Here is a 15354-nt window from a genome sequence, read left to right as displayed (position 1 = left end):
TTTCTAACACTGAATGAACACAATGAAGATTTTTATAAAACACCTTTTTATTGAGGGCAAGTAAAGTAACTAAAGTCTTATTGGCCTACAAAATCACAACCGTATGACCACAAAAATGCAGCATTGTTGTGTATTCTGGCGTATTCACCCCACCCCCCACCCACGCCACGCACACACACACACACACCACGTGACACAGTTTTAGGTCCAAAGTACAACTTTAAAGAACACACCCTCCTCCCTGAGGTACTTTTCACACTGGTATTGTCGTCTAGGTGCAAATATGCATGAGTAAATGTACTATAAATTGCTGACACATAAAGAACATGAAATCCCTTTGTAAAGTAGTGAGGCTTGAGGAAACGCACTGTTTATGTAGTGCTTGGACAGTTTGTTAAAGTGTTGGGTACTTGAGGCTTATAGTGAGATAAGAATGAAACTGATGAGTAGGAGCATTCCTGTGGAAAATTCCAGCTAAGAACTAAGAAATTCCAGTTTTAAGTGGAATGCACTACATGTCGCCTATTTCTGAAGATGAACTGGAAAATATTTGGCTGAAAAAAAAAAAAAATCCCCAAAACCCTGTGAAACAGACTCCCTGACTTTTCCAGCTTCCACCGACAGCGCTGAGCCGGTGAACAGCTCGGTGTGAAAGGCCGCTGTAAACTATGTGCTTTGAACTTCTTATAAAAAAAGGCAAACTGAATGCACTGCTGTGCAGTAAGGCATCGTTCTGTACTACTAAAGTAATTTCAGTAGTTTTACAAAACAGCCAAAAAAGACTGATTCATAAGCATCACAATTTCAATACAGATGGGTTGTAATCCACATGGACGGGGATGAAAAAAAATAACTGGAATACCAAATTTAACACAGTTGTTTAAACGATGACAGTAGTTTTAATGTTGCCTGTTTTGGCAAATTTGTTGCCTTTTACACACCCCCGCCCCCAGAAAAAACCCAAAACATCTCGGCTAGTTTTCCTCTGGCCTGTAGTGCCTTTTCTTCATCTCCAGCTCCAGGCATGTCGGCCTTCTCTTTTATATAATAGAATTAAATGTCAGTTGTCTCATTATGCTTAAAGGACTAAAACAACAAATCACATTTAAGAACTGTTTTCTTTGTATGGAACTAAATCTGATCATCAAAAGAAATGTGTGGCTAGCTGTCAGTGAAGCTCAGCCGGAGTGAGGCCATTAACTTGAACATCCTGGCATTCCCACATGAACTCTTTTTAATACTCAGGTAATAATTCCTGAAAGGGGACATTTTACAAATATACTTCTGGGTCCTTACGAGATAAGTGCCATTTAGTTGTGTTAAATTCAAGCAGAGTGGTCGTTTCAACAGCTGATATCACCAAACTCTGTAATTAATTCATTACTAAAGCAATCGAGATGGATAGACACAACTACAGGCCTGAGGTAAATACAACTGATTTTCAATTGAATGTTCTCTATAAACTCATTAGGTCTTGCTATATTTTGTGTCATAAGCAGCTTAGTCAGACTGGCAACCTGTCCTGGGTGTACTCTGCCTCTCGACCTATGGCAGCTGGCCCTGACAACCCTGAATTGGATAAGCAGGAGAGGATGGATGGATGGATATTCAACTTAGTCAGAAGACAGCCACAGTTGTGCTCACTAAGTAAAACAGCATCTCTATTTCCAACAACATTTCAAATATCAGTTACTGTAAGGGTTGTTGGGTTGGATTCCATTATAATGCCGACTATTTGTTTGCATTCAGAGATAACTGGGAAAGTCTGACCAAGACTAAACAGTTCATTTGTTTTTTTTTAATCTTCTAGAAACCACGTTTTCACTGTTTAGTTATTTAAATTTTGCCATAAGAACAACACTAATTCTTTGCCAAAGAAACATGTTTTACATATGCCCCCCATTGAGCTTAACAGGCGCAGAATGAAGCCACAAACTGCATTAGATGGTCACTTTGCATGTGTTCATAATCAGATGGTGATGCAGAAAATTATATACATTTAGTCCTAATCTGGTGCCAAGTGTAAATTCCTGTTCAGAAGCCCTATCTAGTTAAAAAAAATACATAAACCCGCTTATTGAAAGACTGAGGTGTGACAGTGTTACTTTTTTGGTCGGAAGTAAAGTTTCTTGGTGAGCATTGAAGCAAAACAAGGTACTTGCTTCTTCCCGATAGCGTGTGGGTCACGAGCTCTCAGAACACTCCTCATGGACACTTTTCTATTGACCAGCGTGAGTAACTCTGTGAATTCCAGGGTATCACCAAGCTTTTGGAGCAATTCACACAGATCTTGGATATACCAGGAGCCATTGATAGTCTCCCGGTGTGAGTAATAACCTAAAAAATATTGAAAAGAAAAGTTAATATGGAAGTTGAAGGGAAAGCAAATAGAATGAAATGTTAAATGCTTTACACCAGGATTTATAGTGGCTCAATCGTATTGTTTTATTAAGAAAAAGAAATCTATTTTGGCACTGGTCCACTGTAATCGTGTGTCACTGGTAGCCAAATGGAGACGTTTTAGCTTTATATTATTATTAATAATATTAAACAGAAGAAACTATTAGATATATTTGAGGATACTATTATTCTAACATCACATATCTACCATATGATTAAAAAAAACACACACACACACTGTTTAGTGTCTTTTATATTTCCTCTCAGCCCAAATAAAAAGCAAAAGGTTGAGTCAAATCCCGAAAAACTCACCTTCAGCCACAGAATAGCACATGATGAAATCAGCCCCAGCAGGGAGCGTGTGTATGGCACTGGCATCCACAAACACCTCTACTTTGCTATCCACTGCATCAGCAGGGGTGACTGGATCATCGTGCTTTTCTCCTCGACATGCCTGGAGATGGATGGATGGAGCATTAGACTAAGGTAATGCAGCAAGTTAACATGCTCTAATAGACTTGACTGATTTCGGCTAGTGTGTACCTGTATTACGAAGATCTTTGGCTTTCCAACAAGGTCCGGGCACTTGTCTCCCTTGAACATGGACGTGATCTCCTGGATACTGATTTTTCCATCGTAGCAATAAACGTGGTTATCCTCTCCGTGGCTCAGGAAGGCGAGGAAAAAGCAATCAGCATCTGAGTGATCTGCCTCCGCAGCTGGTGGGACAACAAGTACTTGTTAAACTTGCAGCTGTATGTTGGATTTGACACAGATATCTTTGCAGGAGAGCAAGGAGTTATGGGAGAAATCAAACTACAGTGATGATTTTTATGTCCATCTTGGATGCATGCTAGTCATTTGAGAGTTACAAGTGATTATGTGGGTACCTTTGTGGATTTCTTCTAGGACATCCTCCAGCTTGTAGTTATCATAACACCTCACTTCAAAGTTTAGATCCTTCAGTCTGAACAGAAAGTGAAAATGAGTCGATTAGTTTAACAGATCAAGGACCAAAAATAATTTTATTGTTCTTTATTAGCAATATAAATTCTTTAGACAAGGGTCGGCTCAGATCAGGATTGATTGGACCTTTTTCAAAGTCCTATAAATTTCAATGCCTCAATATTCCTGCTTCTGCAGGCACTCTACGGCATCAGCTATTACCACCACAGCAGAGACGGTCATAAGATTCTTTTTAAAATCCACAACCATCTCTTCAGTTGTTGATGCAGTGGGAACAACTTGGACCACTGTGAAATCAACCTCTAAAGGGCAATGATCACACTCTGTAGTGGGGATTGTGATCAAGATCACTATTCAGCAGAGAAACAATCACAGAGTTCTCTGTGAAGTTAAAAATATAGTGCATATATAGTGCATGACATATTGTCTTTGGCACTCGCTGGTGCACAGCAGTGAAAGAACTCAGCCTCAGGGCGATCCAACAGAGAAAAGAATAACATTTAATAACCATTAAAAACCATTTGAAATTCTTACACGATATACTACAGAACAGATCTAAACCTGCCATGAAAGCGCAGGCCAATGCAATTTTCTCCTTTTCTTAAGCAGATAGCTAGGAAGTTGTACCTTTTCTCCAAATTGTAACGATCAGCATTGGTTCCATTTCTGTCATTCAGGCCCAGGCGCCAGAAGAAGCGCTCCTGATTAAAGATGAGTGCAAGACCTCGTCGTTTGTTGCCCATCTTGTACTCCTCTGCAGGATCCAGGTAGCTGATTTTGGAGTGAAAATTGGGGACATGAATACAGAGCAATAATCTAAGTGAGAATTTCCAGTAATAGCCACAAAACGTCAAAATAAGAATTTACCTTCTGATGAAGGAGTCGGTCTCTGTTTGGTTTTCCGTGCATACTATTGAAAAGCACATGCATAAATAACCAGTGCAATAACTACAAAATAATAATGCTGTGGCAAGTCTTGCTTTATGCTTATCCAAGTTTTGCAACATGCCAGTGTTAATGATAAACATGATATTGGAAAGAAAGTAGTAACACATGTATGACAATATCCTAGATTGTACTGTGCCAGTAACTACCTGCTTAATGCGCCAGTAAGAGTGTTAGACTAAACCGATCACAGACGACAACTGTGATATTTTAAAATCTCAGTACTGCATCAATAATGCACTTGACAATATCACAGATGTGTAATTGTTCTTTTTCTTCAGGCTGTCCTCACTAACTCCACACGCAAACGTCTTAAAATAATTAAGATAAATTTGACCATTAACATATATCTAGTATCCTGTCAATACAGGAAATTAGGTTTCTTAATATTGTTATTGAGAAACCTTTTGTCTAGTGAAAATCAAATATTTCGACACATATTAGTCAATTCAATTTATATTTATATTTATAAATACTTATAAATATATTTATATATTTATACATTTATTTATACAGAGCTAAATAACAACAACGGTTGCCTTAATGTGCTTTATACTGTGAAGACCCAACGGTATTCAGGAGAAAGCATCAACAATCAAATGATCTTTTATGAGGAAGCACTTTCGAGTGGTGGGAAGGAAGAACTCCCTTGTAACGCGAAGAAACCTCCAGCAGAACCAGGCACAGGGAGGAGCCACCGTGTGCCTTGCATGGGTGGAGGATGAGGGAAAAGGAAAAAGAGAACACAGCAGAGGACTTATCCATAGCAGGATTTAGCTTTTCAGACTTTTTTTTGTTTAGGAGTACAGCTACAAGTGCTGCTAGTGTGGGGGTCAAGCAGCCATTGTTCCATCCGCTCAGAGTCCTGACAGCTGTCAATGGCTGAGTGACAGGTGGAGAAAGATAGCAAAGGCTGCTAAAAGAACAAAGCCCAAGAGGAACATCTCTATTCTCCACCCTACAGATACATAGGGCGGAGTATTTGTGCGAATGAGGTAGAATGGGTGTATTTGATATTAAAATAAAAAGGTTATTTGAGGTGACTGTTGTTGGTTCTATATAAATAAACCTTTGTTAAAGGGTATCCATGAGGGCGATTTGCTCATTTTTATTTCTATAGCCTGGCCCTGAGGCAATCTTACCATCACTTTAGATGTTTTGCTTTTGTTATTAGTTACTCACATATATAAATAAACTCACAGCTGAATACAAAACAAGCAAGCAACAAAAACTCTGTAAGTGCACCTGGAAGTCCAACACTGATAATTAGGAGAAAAAATGTTGGGTATAAAGCAGCCATAAAGCAGCTTCCTGACCTGGACTGAGGGGTACAGCTATGAAAGCGATAGTAAAAATCTTTGAGCTGATGATTAATCACACGCTGTTTTACATGCCCTGTTTGATTCACCAGCAACAAAACATTACTTTTATTACATTGTTTGTACAACTTTACAGTTTTTAGTGTTTCACTTTTTGCTTTTGGTATGAGCAAGTATTTTGTCGTTCATGTTTTAAAAAAAGTTTTTAGAATTTTTATATACTTCACGGTAAGAAATACTCACCTTGCTTGCTTTCACCTGTTGGTGTGCTGTCTGTAGCAACACTTCCTAGGAAAGTCAGAGAAGGAGGAGCAGTGAAGTCCCGACTTCATTGCTATTACATTAACAAAAAACTTGATAGACGTTGTACTAACGTGGTGACTGACTTAAAGAAACGCTTATAATAAATGTGTGACAGCATTTATAACAGAGCATACCAAAAGGTTTAAAATACATTGAGCTCAGCGTAGATCGAAACTTAGTAGCGTTGCACTTATTGTTCGGCTTTCAAATTAACAGGTCACCTGTCTGTTTCTAATATTTTTAAAAAATGCAAATTTATTACCTCCGCATTCGTCTTTTTGCTTGTCAGACATGTTCAAGGTTCGTCTTTTTTTCGAGCTGACGCCGTCAGAAGAAAACATCACCGTCGTAAAAAGAGTTCAGGGTGTGGTTCCGCCCACCGTAATCTCATTGGCTCCGATTTTCACCTATTGGCTCTCGCGTCTGTCATTCAAAGATTTAAAGACTAGTATTTCCGTGTTTAAAACATTGTAATAGAACAAGTTCAGGCGACTACCAAATCACGAACAAGAGCATGAGAAGAAAGTAAAAGGTTAAGTGGGCTAAAAGCCTAATCCAGATTTATGTTACGAGACTCATCTCACACATGATTAAAAACATAAAGCCTACACTTCATTGTTCTTGAGACATTTAAAGGTCCACATATTTATAAACCAATGACAGGTAACAAATCAAAAAGACGCTTATGCAAGTCACATTAGTGCCAGCTTTACCATCAGTGGAAGGGCAGGGGGGATTTACAAGCACTGCCAACTCATCATATGTTCCCGTTTTTCTCATGGTATAAGGAACTGGATACTGACCGCCTTATTTTACAGTTCACTGTTTTGTAATAATGTCCTGTTTGGCAGTTTTAGGAGATATGGGGAGTTATATTATTTGTCATATAGCATCAATCAGTAAACATCTCCTCCTTCATTATCAGTTACATAAGATAGTCACCATTTGATTATTACTGGAAGCACTTTGTATATGTGTGAATGTCTGCCTGGCTGTAAACAAAATACAATTACAGATTTCCTTGATGCCAATCGCATTACTGATTCAATTTATGATTCACATTCTTTATCAAGTCTCACTTTTATGTGTAAAAGTTTAGGTTTAGTGCAAACACGAAGAAAGTAAATAGTAGCGACTGAGTAATCACCAGGTTTCTATTCACTGCTTTCAGGATTGCATGTTATTAGTCTCACCTGACCAGCTTTTGGAAAAGTGGAGAGCACAGAGGTTCGCTTATTTTTTCCACTCTCAGTCGTTAATTGATACTCAGTGTGCTCAATGAAAACATGAAAACTCTTCCATATTTGTAATTCAGCTAAACATTAAATCAAAAGTTTAAATAACTTTTTTGGAAACTTGTTTCAATATTAAAATCTTAATCTAATAACAGACAGAATGAGATGATGTTGTAATTATCAGGCAGCAGAATCGCTGCCAGTTTAAGGATTTAATGTCATCCAGTTAACATAGACTACAGTATGATAAAGAACAGGGTCAAGATTAGGATTTCTTTCAGTGGCCATAAACCTATTCTGCTAAACGAAGACCTGAAATATTTTAAATGAAGCTCTGTTTCCCTCTGTTGGAAACGGTATGCATAACAACACATAATTACTTTCATGTCGATACACAAACACACATTAAAATTTCCAACATTATCTTTAGACTACAGCAAAGTTCTATATCTTTATTTGTACAGTAATAATATGAAGATTGCATCATTTACTTTGATGTAAGTTTCAGTAACACCTTTAATATTACTAATTACAATTAATTAGAACATTAATTGAAAAAAAAAAACTCAGCTCGAACACTGGGGAAACAAGGAAGAGGAACAATGGGCAAATTACTACAGTATGACAAGTACAGGCATTACTAATGGCATGAAATGAATGTTTCCCCAAGTCTGTTTGAATCGGTTGTATTTCGATTAAATTTGCTTTCAAACTGTTTCTGGGCAAGTAAAGGATGCGCACACACTTTCTGTCACAAAAACAATGGAGATTTTTATTTAAAACAAAATTAACGATGGCAAAGCCATAACTAAAATCTCATTGGTTCACAAAAGTATGACCACAAGTGTTTTTGACAAGAGTACAACTTTTAAAAAAAACACAGCCTCTTACTTTTCATGCTAGTGTGATCACTGAGGTGCAAATGCACATTAGTACATGTACCATAAATTACTGACAGAACATGAATTCAAATCCTCAAGTAGTAAGCTTGAGGAAACTCTCCGATTATGTAGTGCCTGGATAGCTTGTTAGTGTTACTGGCACCCTGAGGCTTAGAGTGAGATAAGTAAGAATGAAACTGCTGAGTATAAAAATCCAGATTTTGTCATTTTTTTCCCTTCCTTCCTGATTGCTAAGCTATCACGTCATCTGCCTCTCATGATAAGTTGGAAAACAACTGGCTGGTGAGATCAAGCAAACCAGACTCCCTGACTTTCCAGTGAAAACTTGTCCGTGCAAGGCAGCTGAGTATGTGTTTTGAACCTGATATCAAATAAGGCCACGTGAATGCATTTCTGTGCAGTAAGGCATCATTCTGTGCTGCTAGAGTAATTTCAGTAATTTTACAAAGTAGCCAGCGAAGACTGTGGTCCATAATGATTCTGTAGTTTTAATGTAATTCAACACAATGGCTTTACAGTATTTAAAAAAAATGACAGAAGTTTTAATTTTGCTTATTTTGACAAACTTGTTTCCTTCTTACAAAACAAACAGCTTCATTAAGAAAGTTAAAGGAACAGTTCACCCCAAAATCAAATGTATGTCATATTCCTCTAGTGGCATTTATCTCCATTGTTTTGGTGCTAGTTGATCAGTTTCTGAGACACCATTTGTAGAAATGTGTGCCTCCTCTTTGATATAATGGAACTAAATGCCAGTTTGTCCTGTGATGCCTAAAGGATTAAAATGAAGAATTACATTTAGAAACTATTTTATTTCTATGGAATTAACTCAAACAACCAAGAGAAACATGCGGTTAGTTTCACTACATCTCAGCTGGCTGGGACACCTTTAACTTGAACATCCCATCATGCTGCCACAGGTTGATACATTCTTGCTTCTACAAACAGTTAAAGAGAAAACAGTTCTTATATGAATTTCTGGAAAAAGACATTGCTTCTGGGTTTTACATTTCATTTAGTTCTGTTAAATTCAAGTAGAGAAACATTTCAACAGCTGATATCACCAAACTGTGTAACTAACTAAAGCAATCAAGTGGGGTAAAAGCACCCCAGGCCTGAATTACATACAACTGTATATGAGGTGAACTTTCCCTTTAAAATCAGTACTTTAAGTGGCAGTTTAGTTACTCAGGAGACAGTTATAGTTGTAACCATTAAGTAAAATAGCATAGATGTACCTCTATAATACATATGTCTAGAGGTTGTTCCTGTGATTTTATCAGATGTGTGTCACTAGAAATATCGAGGCTCCTAATTAGTGTTATAAAAGATCATTTGTTTTCTGTAGTCAGAAGTCTGTTTTACTTAAAAAATATAAATCAGCTCATTTAAAGACTGAGGTGAGACATTGTTATTGTTTTGGTCGGAAGTAAAGTTTCTTAGTGAGCATTGAAGCAAAACAAGGCATTTGCTTTTTCCCAACAAGCTGTGGGTCACAGGATTTTGGAACGTTCTTCATCGACACTTTTCTGTTGACTAGCGTGAGTAACTCCGTGAATTCAAGGGAGTTGCCATATTTTCGGAGCATCTGACACAGAGCCTGGATGTACCAGGAGCCTTTCTTAGTCTCCCGGAAGGAGTAGTAACCTAACAAAGGACAAAAACAGCAAAACATGGCAGATTTTCTAGTGTGGTTATGAAATATTAAATACTTTACACAGGATTCATAAAGGGTCACTCATATGATTAAAAGAAATCTATCCAGGAGTTGTTTCACTTCTCCTCTAAGCTAAAGGTTCAGTCAAAACCCAGAAGACTCACCTTCAGCCACGGCAGAGCATATTATAAAATCAGCCCCGGCGGGGAGGGTGCGTATGGCACTGGCATCTGCAAACACCTCCACTTTGCCATCCACCGCATCAGCAGGTGTCACTGTAACTCCTTCATCAAACAGTTTTCCACGACATGCCTGGAGATGAGAGATGGACACTGGCATTAACTGGGTGCTGGACTTGCTAATAAACACAAGACAGACTGACAGATTTCACTTCCTCCTTCACTTCCTCCCCCATTATCCTCAACACTGGCTCCCCTCAGGGATGTGTTTTGAGCCCCCTGCTGTACTCTCTACTCCCTTATAACTGCTCAGCCACATTCCCAAGCACCCACGTTGTCAAGTTTGTGGTGGAACTAATTTCCAGCAACTATGAGACAAAGTACAGGTTGCAGGAAGAACATCTGGAGGATTGGTGCAAAGCAATCAACCTCTCCATTAATGTTAAGAAAATGAAAGTGGCACTCATGAACTTTTAAAAAAGCCGCTGAGAGCTCTCTTGCCCCTTATGGTCATCTCCAGCTTCAGGTACCTGGACATCAACAACAGCCTCACCTGAACACCAACTTCAGCACGCTAATAAAGAAGCCCCTCTTGTAACTACTGATGCTCTCCACAGTCCAGTTCAGTGGAGAGTATCCTCACACCATGTGCCTCTGTGAGTCGTGGAACCTGCTCTGCTGCTGATGGGAAGACTCTACAAGTGTGTGCAGAAACTCAGCAGCAGCCTCTCTCTTATCAACTGAAGACATCAACATCAGTTCAGACGTATAAATTCTGCCACACATTAGAGACTTTTCACGTGTGTACCCACACACCACATTACACACAGTGGTTTCTATCTTATGTCCATTAATGTTCATATTTATACTCACATTTATTGGCACTTTCTTGCATTCTAACACTCACTGCTCCTTAAGTTGTATTTTTTTCATTGTATTACTGAGTTTTGCTTGTTTTTGCAATGCTGTTTCACCAGTACCTCATTACTTAGTTTGGTTCTCATGCAACATCATTTATTGAGATGACAATAAACAGCAGGTTAAAATAATCTGATGGACTTGACTGGGTTTTGTATATTGCACCTGTATAATAAAGATCTTTGGCTTTCCGACAAGGCCCTGGCACTTGTCTCCTTTGAACATGGACATCATGTCCTGGATACTGATTTTTCCATCGTAGCAATAAACGTGGTTATCTTCTCCGTGGCTCAGGAAGGCGAGCAAAAAGCAATCAGCATCTGAGTGATCTTCCTCTGCAGCTGGTGGGACGACAAATGCTTGTTAAACTTGCAGCTAATTGTTGAATTTGACATAGATATGTTTGCAGGAGAGCAAAGAGTTATGGGAGAAATCAAACTACATTGATGATTTTTCATGTCCATCTTGGATACATTCCATTTGAGAGTTACAAGTGATTATGTGGGTACCTTTGGCGATTTCATCTAGGACATCCTCCTGCTTGTAGTTATCATAACACCTCACTTCAAAGTTTAGATCCTTCAGGCTGAACAAAAAGTGAAAATGAGTTGATTAGTTTAACAGATCATCCATCAGTCTATTTAGAATCACCTCTTCACTACAGGATCAACATTATTCTCTACAGTGGGAATTTGTGAAAAATATAGCACATCAAATATTGGTTTTGGCACTAACTGGAGCACAAAGGTGAAATCAGCCCCAAGGGGATCCAGGAGAGACAATAACATTTCATTATCAGGAAAAATCTGTGGAAATTCTCACACAGTTTTACCACAGAAGGGAGCTACAGCTGCTAAACAAGTGCTGGCTTGTTCTTTAGCACAAAGCTGTGTCAAATACAGTGTTTCCCTTTCTTCAGCAGATAGCTGGAAATTGTACCTTTTCTTCAAGTTGTAACGATCAACACTGGTTCCAACTCTGTCATTCAAGCCCAGGCGCCAGAAAAACCTCTCCTGATTAAAAATGAGAGCAAGACCTCGTCGTTTGTTGCACATCTTGTACTCCTCTGCAGGATCCAAGGAGCTGATTTTAGAGAAAAAATAGTAATGAATGCAGGCAATATTCTGAGTGTGTGGTACCAGAATAAAGTGATCATTTCCAGCTAATAGCCAGAAAAGGTGGAAGTAAGAATTTACCTTCTGATGAAGGAGGTGTTCTCTGTTTGTTTCTCTTTGCATACTATTGAAAAACAAATTCATAAGTAACCAGCGCAATAATTACAAAATAGTAATACAGAGCCAAGTCCTGTTTTACATCTTATCTAAATATTGATGATTATGATTACCAATGATAACCATTGTATTGAAAAGAACATAGGACGGTATGGACATATTTGTGTTTCACTAACCACACACACACAAACACACACGCACACATATTAAAATAATTACGTTTGTTGTGACAGTTCTCATCACAGCAATAACAAAAAATGCCAAAAATGCACAGAAAAATTCTACTTCTGTCGTCAAATATGGTCATGCAGTTATTGTTCCATCCATTCAGAGTCCTGACAGCTGTTAACAGCTGGGTGATGGATGGTGTCGTGGTCCTGGGTCATGCGACCCAGTGTTTTGAGTTTTAGTTTATTTGGATGTTTATTGTTTGTTTAGGTTCATTAAGTTATTCCAGCTCATTTGTAATTATATTACCCTTGTGTTTAGTCTCTCTTGCCCTTCATGTGTGTTATGTCGGTGTGTCTTATGTTGTCAAGTTCTTGTAGTTATTTCTGCCATCTTCCCCTGTACTCAGTCTCCCTGGTTCTGTGTCTACGTTTCATGTCTATGCAGTTATGTTAAGTTCATGCCATGTTTCATTTCCATGTCTATGTCTGTGTGTTTCCTGTTTTATTTTGGAAGAGTCTGGTGTTCTTTGTTCATTGTAGTTAGTGTTACTCTCCCCTGTATTGTCATTATGTTCCATTCTAGTCAGCTGTGTTCTCATGTGTCTCCACTTCCCCTGATCGCCTCATGTGTGTATTTAGTCCCCAGTCTTGCTGTGCTCAGTGTCGCGTCGTCTGTGTTCCCAGCCTCCATGTTCTTGCAGCCAGTCTGTACAATCATCGCCATGGTTTTCTGAGTCTCCTTAGTTTATCAGTATCTGTTTCCCAGTTTAGTTTAGGTTCTGTTAGTCACGCTGTTTCTGCTTTGTTGTGAGACCTGTCATCAGCCACAATAAAGGCTCGCTTTCAGTTAAGTTTACTCCAGCCTACTCTTGTGTGTTCGCACTTGGGTCCACCACACACACCACCGCACGGTCTGTCCCCTCAGATCGTGACAGATGGTGAAAGATGGCAAAGGCTGCTAAAAGAACAGAGGCAGAGAGGGACAGCTTTACTCTACAGATATACTGTATAGGGTAGACTTAGGGCGGCATGGCTGTATTTGACAGAAAGAATTTCATTTAGTTCAGTTTTTGTTTCTGTTTCCAAAGTTCCTGGCATGGCTGAGCAGCCGGTGTGTTTAAGGAAACGAACCCAAATGCAGACACTGAAGGAGACAGAACTGAGCTGTAAACAAAAAGCGAGCCTTTTATTGTGGCTGATGACACAAATACACAGAAAAACAAAAGGTGAACAAAAACTAAAATCTAAACTGGGGAAACTAAACTGTGGTTACTATGATTAAACTATGATAACTATGACTACTGACAGGAACATGATCCTGAGCAGGAACATACAAATCACTATGATGAAAAATCAACACAGGCTTGACAACAGACATGAAATACAAGTCATACTGACACAGAGGACAAGAACAGACTCACACAAGGGGACATAGATGAAAACTTAAACTAGAATAACATTCAACTAAATCCTAACAGATAATACTAACACAAGACTTAACATATTTTCATCATGCTGGGTCACAGGCCCAACCCCTGACAGCACATTATCATGGTCATAGGCTCTACTTTGAACTGTGGGTTTCATATTTACTCCACACTCATACATATTTTAGTACAAAATGACAGGATGGTGGACAGAATACTGTGGACATCAACATTTGTTGAGATCCACCTTAAAAATCCAGCACAGGTAATTAGATCAATGTCACCCTATTTAATTTGAATTCAATGCTTATTTTGCCATAATAAAATAATACTTTTTTTTACATTTTTAAACTTTGCACTGTTTCACTTTTGCTTTGGTATGAACAAGTATTCTCTCTTCCATATTTCAAAATAATTCAGTTCAATTCAGTAATTTCGGTTTATATAAATCACAGTCTGAAATACTCACCTGCCTTATTCTCAGTTTCTACTGTCTCTAGCCTGCTGTCTGTAGCAACACTTCCTGGGAAGGTCATAGAGAACCTGACACCTGTTGTAGTAACATAGTGACTGGCTTAAGGAAATTAAAAATTTATATTAAAGGTGTGACAGCACTTACACGGGTCAGGTGTCTTTTTTTTAAAAAAAATAAAGACAAAAATTTTAATTTGTTACCTCCACATTCGTCTTCTGCCCTGTTAGACATGTCCGCAGGTCACCTTGCCTTCGACTGACGCAGAGAGAAAAACACATTTATCTGGTCAAATCATCCTAAAGAGGTATTTTGTAGCCCTGCCCCCAGCTGTCTTGTTGAATCTGAAGTATTGCCTTCCGTCAAGGATCTGAGTTGTCAGAAATCTCCACCCACGGTCATTCATTCATGTATGCAGATGATGGTGGTTTGGTTTGGTGATAATTTTGCTACAGAGATGTTTGTGAAAGTATAAGTTTATACTGAGCAAAATCAGTTAAGCAGTTTAGTAGCTCAGTGCTTAAGATTTCCTGCTACGGAAATCTTTTCTATTTATTTTCTTCCTATGTTTGATCAACATAGGCTACTGACTGTGAACTACAATAATGGAGAAGTGTTCACAGTTTCAGCTGCTCGAGAGAAGAATGGTGATTGCAGTCCAAAGTTATGTAGATCAACCAGCTGACATACAGAAAGCACAAGATATCGTTGATAACAAATATAGCTGAACGTTAGACCAGCCTTTGTGTGTCCTATAAGGAGCTTTCAAGAAATTATTAGGAGTGTAAACCAGACAAGGAGGTGGGTGATGTAGGCTATTTATTTATGTATGATGCTGAGGGGAGGGCACTAATGTAGATAAGAAAACGTTTTTTTGCTACAGTTAAAGATCACATTTTATCAGTGCATCAGCAACCTTAGACCTGAATAACTAGATCAGGTTGAAAACAACCATTAAAGTCTAGTGACACAGATTAAATTTGACATGAATCACATAAGAATGATTATGTTGATTGAATAAACTGCTCTCTCAGTGGCTGTGATCATGTTCTACCAGCAAAGCCTAACTGTTCTTCATCATGAGAGAAATCAAACTTCTGCTTATTGATCAGAAAAAATGATGGTTTTAAATATTAGTTTGATCAAGTTTATTTTGTTATACATGTTCATGTCATGGATTGTAAACATCTCAGAGAGGAGACGTGCTTGCATCCCAGCAGGGATCACCT

General features: G+C 38.5%; 2 protein-coding genes across 2 annotated transcripts; both read right to left on the bottom strand.

Moving 5' to 3' along the window:
- Positions 1-29: 29 nt before the first annotated feature.
- LOC116330012 (caspase-6-like) lies at positions 30-6310 on the bottom strand. Its single transcript, XM_031752173.2, has 8 exons — positions 6196-6310; positions 5874-5918; positions 4234-4276; positions 3994-4137; positions 3291-3367; positions 2944-3119; positions 2713-2854; positions 30-2337 (listed from the first exon to the last, which is right to left on the bottom strand). Exons 1-8 carry the CDS (start codon positions 6272-6274, stop codon positions 2102-2104), a joined length of 942 nt encoding a protein of 313 aa, XP_031608033.2. The 5' UTR covers positions 6275-6310; the 3' UTR covers positions 30-2101.
- A 1609-nt stretch (positions 6311-7919) lies between these two features.
- On the bottom strand, positions 7920-14384 carry LOC116330102 (caspase-6-like). The gene is made up of 8 exons (XM_039613174.1): positions 14329-14384; positions 14123-14203; positions 12021-12063; positions 11764-11907; positions 11334-11410; positions 10990-11165; positions 9892-10039; positions 7920-9717 (listed from the first exon to the last, which is right to left on the bottom strand). Exons 1-8 carry the CDS (start codon positions 14357-14359, stop codon positions 9482-9484), a joined length of 936 nt encoding a protein of 311 aa, XP_039469108.1. The 5' UTR covers positions 14360-14384; the 3' UTR covers positions 7920-9481.
- Positions 14385-15354: the final 970 nt, after the last annotated feature.

Source organism: Oreochromis aureus, linkage group 6 (assembly GCF_013358895.1).
Source record: "Oreochromis aureus strain Israel breed Guangdong linkage group 6, ZZ_aureus, whole genome shotgun sequence".
NCBI lineage: Eukaryota > Metazoa > Chordata > Actinopteri > Cichliformes > Cichlidae > Oreochromis > Oreochromis aureus.
Note: the sequence above shows the minus strand (reverse complement) of the source record. Positions and strands in the feature narration are given on the sequence as shown.

What these genes read in the sequence shown, in the direction of transcription:
- LOC116330012 (XM_031752173.2), bottom strand. Translation starts at nt 6,274, where the DNA reads ATGTTTTCTTCTGACGGCGTCAGCTCGAAAAAAAGACGAACCTTGAAC. An exon ending in GCAAAAAGACGAATGCGGAG is followed by an intron (nt 5,919 to 6,195) that starts GTAATAAATTTG and finishes TGACTTTCCTAG; the next exon opens with GAAGTGTTGCTACAGACAGC. An exon ending in CCTAGAAGAAATCCACAAAG is followed by an intron (nt 3,120 to 3,290) that starts GTACCCACATAA and finishes TTGTCCCACCAG; the next exon opens with CTGCGGAGGCAGATCACTCA.
- LOC116330102 (XM_039613174.1), bottom strand. Translation starts at nt 14,359, where the DNA reads ATGTCTAACAGGGCAGAAGACGAATGTGGAG. An exon ending in GGCAGAAGACGAATGTGGAG is followed by an intron (nt 14,204 to 14,328) that starts GTAACAAATTAA and finishes TTACTACAACAG; the next exon opens with GTGTCAGGTTCTCTATGACC. An exon ending in CAAAGATCTTTATTATACAG is followed by an intron (nt 10,040 to 10,989) that starts GTGCAATATACA and finishes TCTCATCTCCAG; the next exon opens with GCATGTCGTGGAAAACTGTT.